Genomic DNA, 10,136 nt, shown 5'->3' with positions numbered 1-10,136 from the left:
AGAAACAATAATGATAATTTAGATAATTTTAATATTCTTCTCTTTTACTTTTTCTTTTCTTCTTCTGGCAACACTAAAGAAATCGCTATAAAAATGGCATAAAAGGCGAGTTCACATAAGGTGGTGTTATTTATTTTTCGTTCGCTAAATTTAAATAATGACATAATTGGTATGTATTAAATCTCAGCACAAGGCAACAATAATGCTACAATTTGTACTTGTCTTCATAAGCACAGGAACATTTTTAGCAAATTGTCGCATTATTGTTGACTTGTGCAGGTCCTTAGTATGTATACGCAAATTAAATGTTAAGTAATTAAACAATATTGTATTTTAAATGTTTTATTTAAACTGCTGGCGGACGCTGACTTCTACGTTATAGCCAAGTATTAAAAACTATCGAATCTAACAATAATTTTTTATATACACTGTGTAAATAATTTGATTAACTTAAATCTGTTAAGGAAAGATTAACAAGGTATGAGGTATTTGACACCACTGCCTACCAAATACAAGACAAGTTTGGTTGTTGCAACTTCCTCAATTAAATTCGCCTTTATTCAAACTGTGATATTTTAAATTACCTATAATTTGGTAAAACTTGAAAAAAACGGAATATTTTTATCACTGTTGAAGAGCTGCAAACCATAGTGTTGCCACATCTTACGTAAAAACATTTTTTTTTATAAAAGTGTACTAAAAGTGAGGCTATCACATTACTATGAATGTTCGTACTATAATAATTGTAAACAAACAAAAACATAAAATCATATAAATATTTTAAAAACTTTATAAAATGGTTTGTGAAAAATGTGAAGCAAAACTGGCTAAAATTGCCACTCCAGATCCCTGGAAAACAGGACCCGCTCGCAAAATCAATGAAAACAAAGCATTGTCTTCTGCCAAGGATAGATTTAATCCCATTGGAAAAACACTTCCACCATGCCGGTAATGTTTAAATAATTGGTTATGTTCAATAAAGTTAAAGTTGGAAACATTTTTATATACAAATGTGTAAATGGTTTTAAACTAAATATTTATTCCCTACACCAACATTCGACTAGTATAAATTTAAATAATTACGAAAATTTTACAATCGCACTTGCATTTCTAATCTACGTTGTATTTTTACGTTGCAGAATTTGCCGTCAAAAAGTTCACCAAGCTGGATCGCACTATTGTCAAGCATGTGCCTACAAAAAAGCTATATGTGCCATGTGTGGTAAAAAGCTAATGAGTACCAAAAATTATAAACAAAGTTCAACGTAAAATACAAAAAAGTTGTTGTATTCAATATCAAAACTATTTTTTATATACTTTTAACAGTACAGTAATTATGCTCTTAAATCTTAGTAAAAATTAGCAATAACAATTATTAATAGTAATGTGTAATGTTTAACAAAATATAAATACTATGACTCTCATGACTCTGTTTGGGTTTGTGTTTCCGGGTCCTTTTCCTTAGCCTTTTTCTTTTGTCCCGAGTAGGCATAACTTAAAGCTTCTTTGTTAAATTCCAATGGCATTATCCCCAAATCGCCACTGTAACGATTTTTAACAATTTGTAAATATTTTTTGCCCTTTAAACTGGTCAAACGCTTATCCTGGATAATTAAAACATTATCCGCTTCTTGGCTAGCCTTGGCCGAACCAAATATGGAACTAGTAGTCAAATCATCTTCTTCTCTTTCTTTGCGTGGATGCATAACCAAGGTGACATGTACATTGTGTTTAGTAGCAAGAGCACGAAATGCCGCAATTATATTGTCTTGTTCCCAAAATTTGTCCGTACGATAGGTATTTGAAATACCCATCATAAATTGTAGATTATCTATTATAACATGACTTATATCGTGGACATAGTGGGCATGTTCGATCGCTTCCATTACGATTTTCAGCGGTTGTTGTCCGTGAAAAGTCATAAAGTACATGGGATACTTTTCAAATTCTGTAGCCCAATGATCGAATTCATGTAATTTTTTTTCTAATGAGTATCCCACAAATTGCCTTAACAGAGTTGATGCTAAACGGGCATTTCTAATTTCAAATGAACCCCATAGTGTTGAAACGCCTTGCAATGCCAAATCTAATGAATATTCACTCATAAATGTAGTTTTACCACTACCGGTAGGTCCAGTTATTATAGTCAACTCTCCCTTGCGATGTCCTTTAAGTAGTTTATTAAGTATGGGAAACCGTTTCCATTTAACACCATTCACTTTTTCTATATTTTGCAATTCACTTAGGACGTCATTTCTCAGAGAATTAAAAGTTGTAATTGATTTGTGCCGCACTGGCGTGGCTCTCTGCAAAATACCCCTTATATTTAAACGTTTTCTATGTGCTTCAAATGGGCAGGGTTCAGCAACGGTGGGTCGTATGAGAAGACAACGTTTTTCATCCATTTTATTGGCAAACGTTTTGGCAACATCCCAACCCGTAGAATCACACTTAAACCATAATACCAATTCCTTAAAGTGTTCCAAAGCAGGTAAAGATTCTTGTGGCAGGCTTTTTAAGCCATATGGTAAACAGACAATAGCATCTGAAAAAATATTAAATATAAAAAATCTAATTAAATTTATTCAAAGGGAAATATTTACGTGTATCAATACGCTGAGATATTAAAACCAAAAAGTCCAGTAAGTTTGCCACTACTATGGCTTTTTGTTTGTTCGATGAACCATATAATAAGACTCCCGATGAATTGTTGTTTTGAAAACATTCCTCTCTACCATCTTCTAAATGCAACCATTTCTCGCCCACTATTCTTTGTCCAGCATTTGTCAATGGAAACTGTAAAACATTTAGTTCGGCATCATAACCCGAGTTTAACATTTCAAAATCCACCAATTTTAAACCTTTTATTTGCAAACTGTCACATATATTACCGGGTACAGCAGTTAGTTGGCGGCATTTTGTGTTATAAACTTTAGAAGTTTCCTTTTGATAATCTATAACATGTTTTGATTTTTCATAAGCATTTTTAGCTTGCAATAAAGACATTCTTACATCACAGTTTGGACAATTAAAACTTCCAGTACGTTTATTTACATAAGCCCAATTATCAGCCGAGGAATTTTTGCAAAGCTTACATGGTACTTGCAAGCACGTGTGTCCATCTTTATGATCTGTTTTTGAGGATTTTATTAACTTTTTAAAGTCGGCATAGTATTTGAGGTCTTCCACGGTCTCTCCGGCGTCTATTTTTGCCGTTTTTGTGGAACAATATTTTTGTTTTCTTATAAATTTACTTAAATTACGGTTTTTTAACCAATGTTGGTAAACACAGCGCCTTAAACCCGTTGACATTTCGCCGGTTCTCAGAGACTTGCGCACAGAGCCCTGCGCCGACAAATATTAACGGCGGCGGCTTAAAATCGACTGTAAGTCGGCTAAGTTTTCAACTACGTTTAGTTTTTAATTTTTCAACGATTTTAACCCTTTCCGTGGTTTTGTCGAATTAAAAAGTGCTTTTTAACAACGTTTAAAACAGCTTCATTTAATGGCCAAAAAAATTGTATTTTAGGAGATCGGACTATGCAGATTTAAATTGTATTGTATTGAAAGAAGTTTAAGAAGACATTTTACAAAAAAAAAAAGAATCATAAAAAATATTGGTGGTACATTTTAATTTAACTTTGACTTTCTATAACTCACTAGGGAAAACTCAAATTCAAAAAATATTATTTTTCCCGTATTCTTTTTTGAAGGGGTCTTTTTGTTGAGATAAGAGTATATTAAACATAATTATGAACTTAAAAGCCCTATTACTCCGGTTCAGTTGTATGGGGGCTAGGTGAAATAATGGACCGATGTTAACCATTTTCAACAGGGTTCGTCTCCGGTAACAGAAGATCGTGTGCCAAAAATTGCGACCTGTAGTTTGATTACAAGGTTTACAAGCCCTATTCGGGGGTTCAGTTGTATGGGGGCTAGGTGATATAATGGACCGATGTTAACCATTGTCAATAGACTTCGTCTCTGGTACCATAGAATATCGTGTGCAAATTATTATATTTTTTACATAAATAATTGAAAATATTAACCAGTTTTTCTCCGTTTAACGGACAATTTTAAATATAAAAATGTAAACAATAACAAACTTTGACAGCAGTGTATACATGGCGAATAAAGAAAAAATTAACAGCTGATTAAATAACACCACCTTATTTCAATTCGCCTTGGTTTGAAGTGATAAAAGAACGAACGTTGAGCAAAGTTTTACATCGGCTACATTTCAATTGATTTTATATTGTAAAATTTCATAAATTTAAATGTTCTGTAAATTATAAAAAATATGGCGAAATATTTGCATAGCAATTTAACGATTTCCTCAATATTTGACGGTTTTGTACACAAATTATCTGGTAATATTTTTAGTACAAAATGACAAATGTAATTTTCGTGCAATGTGGCAACACTATGAAATAATCGTTTTTCCTACACTGAACGTACCGAGCAAAAAAAGATGGTTCCCCGCTTGTGAAAGCATTAATTGAATTTTCACAAGAAAAAACGAAAAATAAACTAAAGTTTTGTTTATTAAACGTGAATTTAATAATTAAAAAAGTTTTTGCATATTAAAAACTGAAACATTGTTGGTTATATTTGTAGTTTGTGAGTTTATTTTCAATTGAAAAAATGCGTAGACGGAGTGAAAGAAAAAAATCTACAGATGTATCTTCACCAGCCCCGGCATCACGTCGTACAAATCGTCGCCGCAAGTCTCACTCGGTTTCAGAGGAGGACAAGAGTGCCGAATCGAATAATGAATTGAAAAATGAAAAACCTTTGGACAACGATGCAGAGGAGAGTGGCGGTGAAAGAGAACGAGATTCTAGTGAGGAGCGTTCAGAAACTAAACGTAGGCGTAGCTCGCGTATGAGAACTCCCGTTAAGGAGTTGCGTACTAGTCCGGCTAAGCGACGTACCAGACGTGAAATTACACCGGAAAATAAAATAAATACAATTATCGAAGAAGAAAATGGTGCGGTTAATAATGAAAATGAATCCAATATAGAGGGCGTTGACAACAGTCAACCCAGTAAGAAGGCAGATAATGAAGACGCCAAACAAGAAGAAAATAAAGCGGCAGAACCCTCGCCAGAAAAAAACAACAAAGATATTGCTAAGGAGGAAGAAAGTAACCAGACAAATACACATGAAAACGCTAATGATAACAGTCCAACAAAGGTAGAGGAGGAACCGAAAGATACCAAGGAAAATGTCAATGAAATCAACAAAGTTAACACAAATAACAAGGAAAAACACGTTGATGATGACGATGAATCTCATTCTTCTATTAAAAGTAATAAGAATGAAATTCATGACAAGGATGACCAAGATGAAGTAAAACTTCATACTCGTGATAATTCACCAAGATCACGTAGCAATAGTAGTGAGCGAAAGGAACAACACGCAGCCGCTAAGAAATGTGAAAATAATGATGATGAGGACGAAACGGAAGAGGGTGAAGTTGTTGAGAAAGCCAATAAATCTGATGATGAAAACAATATGAGAGCTCAGGTGAGGGAACGCATATTGAAACGACACTCGATAGAAGGTTCAACAGCAGCTTCGAAGGACACCAAGGATCATCACAAGTCGGAGGAGGTAAACAACACTCAAGACGGTAAAACTAATGAATCCTCTAATACTACTGCAGCAGCTGATACAGGTCGCCACAATATCAACTCAAATGCAACAGCAACAACAACAACAACCCGCAAACGCCGTTGGATAACTAAGAAAGCCACTGAGAGCAAAGAACAGATTCTGGCCATTTCCACAGATTCGTTGAAGACTCTTATTGCCGACGTTCATCCTGTGCCGTTGAGCGATGTGCAGTTAGAGTCTTCTTCGGAAGTTGAAGAATTGGCATCAGAACGCGAAGAAGGCGAACAGTCACCAACACCGGAGCCGGAACGACGTCGTGATTCCATTGATAAACTGGAAAAGACCTCCAAACTAATAACAAAGTCTTTAAAAGAAAATAGTCGTCAAGTTAATCAAGTGGTTCCAGTTGTTGGTGCTGTACCCGCCTCCATTCAACGTTCACCTAGTCCGGCCCGAAATCAAGCCAGCAGTGTTTTATTCATAACAAATCTAGTACGTCCTTTCACAGTTTTACAGTTAAAGGGTTTACTTGCACGTACGGGTAAAATTGTTGAGAATGGTTTTTGGATCGATCGCATTAAATCCAAATGTTATGTAGAATACGAAACGGAGGAGTAAGTATATGTTGTTAGTATGTAAATTTATAATATAAACCTTCCTAAAGTATTGTTATAAACTATCCATTCACTGTTGCTGGCGAAACTAAATGCTAGAACTGTACTAGACACTTTTTTATTATATAATAAGTTTCTTCCTTTTCATATGTTTAGTATTTTACATTAAATTTACATATTTTGCGTAATCGAAATTTTTTTGAAACAAAGATTTGATTGATCCAAAACCGCGATTTTAAAAAATAAGCAGTTTGCATTAAAAAAGGAATTCTCAAAATAGATCAATTATTTTGTCAATTATTATTGCAATAAGACAGTTACGTTCTTGTTAGTTTTTGTACGGTTTTAGTTTCTATTTCAATTCTAGTTCAGTTCTAGTTCAGTTCTAGTTCAGTTCTAGTTCAGTTCTAGTTCAGTTCTAGTTCAGTTCTAGTTCAGTTCTAGTTCAGTTCTAGTTTAGTTCTAGTTCTGTTCTAGTTCAGTTCTACTGTAGTTCCCGTTCAGTTTTATTTCAGTTCTAGTTCAGTTCTAGTTCAGTTCTAGTTCAGTTCTAGTTCAGTTCTAGTTCAGTTCTAGTTCTAGTTCTAGTTCAGTTCTAGTTCAGTTCTAGTTCAGTTTTATTTCAGTTTTATTTCAGTTCTAAATCAGTTCTAGTTCAGTTCTAGTTCAGTTCTAGTTCAGTTCTAGTTCAGTTCAAGTTCAGTTCTAGTTCAGTTCTAGTTCAGTTCTAGTTCAGTTCTAGTTCAGTTCTAGTTCAGTTCTAGTTCAGTTCTAGTTCAAGTTCAGTTCTAGTTCAGTTCTAGTTCAGTTCTAATTCAAGTTCAGTTCTAATTCAAGTTCAGTTCTAGTTCAGTTCTAGTTCAGTTCTAGTTCAGTTCTAGTTCAGTTCTAGTTCAGTTCTAGTTCAGTTCTAGTTCAGTTCTAGTTCAATTCTAGTTCAATTCTAGTTCAATTCTAGTTCAGTTCTAGTTCAGTTCTAGTTCAGTTCTAGTTCAGTTCTAGTTCAGTTCTAGTTCAGTTCTAGTTCAGTTCTAGTTCAGTTCTAGTTCAGTTCTAGTTCAGTTCTAGTTCAGTTCTAGTTCAGTTCTAGTTCAGTTCTATTCAGTTCTAGTTCAGTTCTAGTTCAGTTCTAGTTCAGTTCTAGTTCAGTTCTAGTTGAATTCTAGTTTAGTTTTAATTCAGTTCTAGTTCAATTCTAGTTCAGTTCTAATTCATTTCTAGTTTAATTTAGTTCGAGTTCAGTTTAAGTTCAATTCGGGTTTGGTTCCATTTCAGTTCATGTTTAATTCTATTTCAATTTTAGGTCAGTTCTAAACATTGTCCGATTTATATAAAATAGTTTAGATAACAAATCATGCGGATTTTTTATAATTAAAATTTAGCATTATACATATTAATAAAAAGTTAATCTTTTTAGTCAAGCCATTGAAACCCGTCATGCATTACATGGTGTACGCTGGCCAGCATCAAATCCAAAATGCTTAAATGTTGATTTTGGTATTAAAAATGATATGCTTAAAGCTATAGATTCAACAAAGGAAGATGCACCTAAGTTTGGACAAGAAACCAATAAAGACAATCTTTTAGTTGGATCGGGCTGGAGTAGGGAGCGTCAGGAAGATGATAAAAAGGTATATTAAAAAATTAAAAAAACAAATTTAATAAATCAATTTAAAATCACAACAGATGCAGATAATTTAGAAAAAAATTAAAAATTGTATATAAAAACTTGTATTTCATTATAAAGGGCTCTCGTCCAGTGCGCGAATGGGATGTTGGTAAGAAGGAGAACTTGGATCGTGAGAAGATAACTAGGGATGTGGATAGACGACGAGAACGCAGCCGTGACCGTAGCCGTGATCGCAGTCGGGATCGTAGTCGGGACCGTAGCAGGGATCGTAATATGTCAAGAAATCGTGAAAACGAACGAATTGACCGAGAAAAGGAACGTAGACAAAGACGTGAAAGAGACGTTCGAAGTAGCAGTCTATCACCAGGTATATTAATCTAAAATTTTTACTGTAAATATTGAAAATGAATTTCAATTAACTTAAAATTTTAGTACGTAAACAAAAGAAAAAGGAAGATCCCCCATTAAGACTATTAGACGATCTATTTCGTAAGACTAAAGCCACACCTTGTATTTATTGGCTACCATTAACACCAGAACAGGTGTGTTAGAAACATTTGTAACGTATTTAATATTTACTTTAATTTTCGTTTGTTATAAGTAGATTGCTGAAAAGGAAGCATTCCGTCAAAAACGTTTAGAAGAACAAAAACAACGTCTTAAACAACGGGAAATGGAACGTGAAAAAGAGCGTGAAAGAGAACGCAATCGACAAAGTGATCGTGATAGGGATAGAGATCATCGTCGCAGCAACAGATCCAGTGATAGACGACGTTCACGTAGCCGTGATCGACGTCGTTATTAAGGTGGCGGTATATATTTTTATTGCAGATCACATTTTATCATCAATATTTCTACTTGATGTTTATGATAATTATCAAATATGGTTTTTTAGGCTGATGCACACACATATACAGTAACATCGTTCGTTTTTCTCCCATACTTCTTTTTTTAGAAGAAAACATACATAGTATAGTCCAAATCTCTCAATAATTGCGAGATATCTAAAAAATCAACAATTATTATACACATGTATAAAAATTCAAAATATTTTGCTTATTATTTGAGAAAAAATCAAGCAAATCCTTAACAAAATTCTTTTTTTTAAATTTAAACAATAATTAATATTTTTTGAAATATTTTTTATTTCATATAGAAGCAAACATTTTGCAAAATATTTTTTTGTATACTTACATTACGTTAAAAATATTTCAATTAATATTTTCTTATTGTTCGCTCTAACAAATATTAGGTTTTCTAATTTCCACGAAAAAAAGAATTAATTTTTTCTTTAAAATTTTTGTAGTATATTATTTTAATTAACATTTATTTAAAAAAGTGTTTTTTTAATATTTTTTGTTTTTCTTTTATTAAAAAAAAATTTGATCTTAAGAACTTTTCTAGCATCCTCCACATATAAAAATAACCCGATCTGCCAACCTTATCTAAAAATCTAACAGCCACGTTTGTCACGACCTATGTTGCCTCGTTAACGCTGGGACACATTTATATTCTATAAATTCTCAACAGCAGCCTTCTGTACCACGCTAAATCATCCATCAACCAGCAAATTCAGCGAATTAATTGAAATAAACCTTAAACTACAAAGTTCATTGTGTGTATTCATTTGGTTTAAACAAACAAACAAAAAAAGTAATTACCGAGTTCTTGGACTGCAAAATTTACATCCTGAATTTTAATAATTGTATACATATAAATAATATATGTAATAATGTATCAGAACAGAAAAATATATTAACAAATTACAAACAAAAACATCTTATATAAAAAATCAATGATGTATCGATAAATATAAAGTACATCAAAAACTGCAATTGCAAACAATTTTAATACATTAGATTACTTTTCGAATACATTTCGATTTATTAATGTTTATGTCAACCACTTAATAGAAATAAAAAATTAATAAAATAAATTACAAACCAAAATTCATTTTGCATACGATTTTTTATTATGTTCTTTTTAGAATGAGTGTGGCTCTGGTTAGACTGGGGGTCATGGATTCGATTTTCCATTAAGGCACTGTTTAGACAGATGGCGGTCCAGATGTTTTACTTAGGATTTGATGTAACATGCATTAAATTAACTAATTCAAAAGGGAAGACGAATATTACTTTTTGGATATATTGATAGATAGATAGATAGATAGATAGATAGATAGATAGATAGATAGATAGATAGATAGATAGATAGATAGATAGATAAATAGATAGATAGATAGATAGATACGTAGATAGATAGATAAATAGATA

The 10,136-nt window shown here is 32.8% G+C and overlaps 3 protein-coding genes across 4 annotated transcripts; 2 read left to right on the top strand and 1 right to left on the bottom strand.

The window, feature by feature from the left end:
- The first annotated feature begins 713 nt into the window (after positions 1–713).
- LOC111681730 (cysteine-rich PDZ-binding protein) lies at positions 714–1,424 on the top strand. The gene is made up of 2 exons (XM_023443623.2): positions 714–948; positions 1,140–1,424. Exons 1-2 carry the CDS (start codon positions 797–799, stop codon positions 1,267–1,269), a joined length of 282 nt encoding a protein of 93 aa, XP_023299391.1. The 5' UTR covers positions 714–796; the 3' UTR covers positions 1,270–1,424.
- Positions 1,267–3,342, bottom strand: LOC111681717 (mitochondrial DNA helicase). 2 transcript variants are annotated; one of them, XM_046945124.1, is made up of 3 exons: positions 3,013–3,325; positions 2,604–2,954; positions 1,267–2,545 (listed from the first exon to the last, which is right to left on the bottom strand). In XM_046945124.1, the coding sequence occupies exons 2-3, from the start codon at positions 2,836–2,838 to the stop codon at positions 1,422–1,424; spliced, it is 1,359 nt and encodes a 452-aa protein (XP_046801080.1). In that variant the 5' UTR covers positions 2,839–2,954; positions 3,013–3,325; the 3' UTR covers positions 1,267–1,421. The 2 variants fall into 2 exon arrangements, with proteins under 2 accessions (XP_046801080.1, XP_023299376.2); XM_023443608.2 differs by having other exon boundaries at positions 2,604–3,342.
- A 1,114-nt stretch (positions 3,343–4,456) lies between these two features.
- Positions 4,457–9,474, top strand: LOC111681727 (apoptotic chromatin condensation inducer in the nucleus). Its single transcript, XM_023443620.2, has 5 exons — positions 4,457–6,233; positions 7,651–7,864; positions 7,981–8,230; positions 8,296–8,405; positions 8,468–9,474. The coding sequence occupies exons 1-5, from the start codon at positions 4,645–4,647 to the stop codon at positions 8,666–8,668; spliced, it is 2,364 nt and encodes a 787-aa protein (XP_023299388.2). The 5' UTR covers positions 4,457–4,644; the 3' UTR covers positions 8,669–9,474.
- The last annotated feature ends 662 nt before the right edge of the window (positions 9,475–10,136 follow it).

The sequence above is a fragment of the Lucilia cuprina genome, chromosome 2 (genome assembly GCF_022045245.1).
Source record: "Lucilia cuprina isolate Lc7/37 chromosome 2, ASM2204524v1, whole genome shotgun sequence".
Taxonomy (NCBI): domain Eukaryota; kingdom Metazoa; phylum Arthropoda; class Insecta; order Diptera; family Calliphoridae; genus Lucilia; species Lucilia cuprina.
This window is presented reverse-complemented; position numbering and strand designations above follow the sequence as displayed.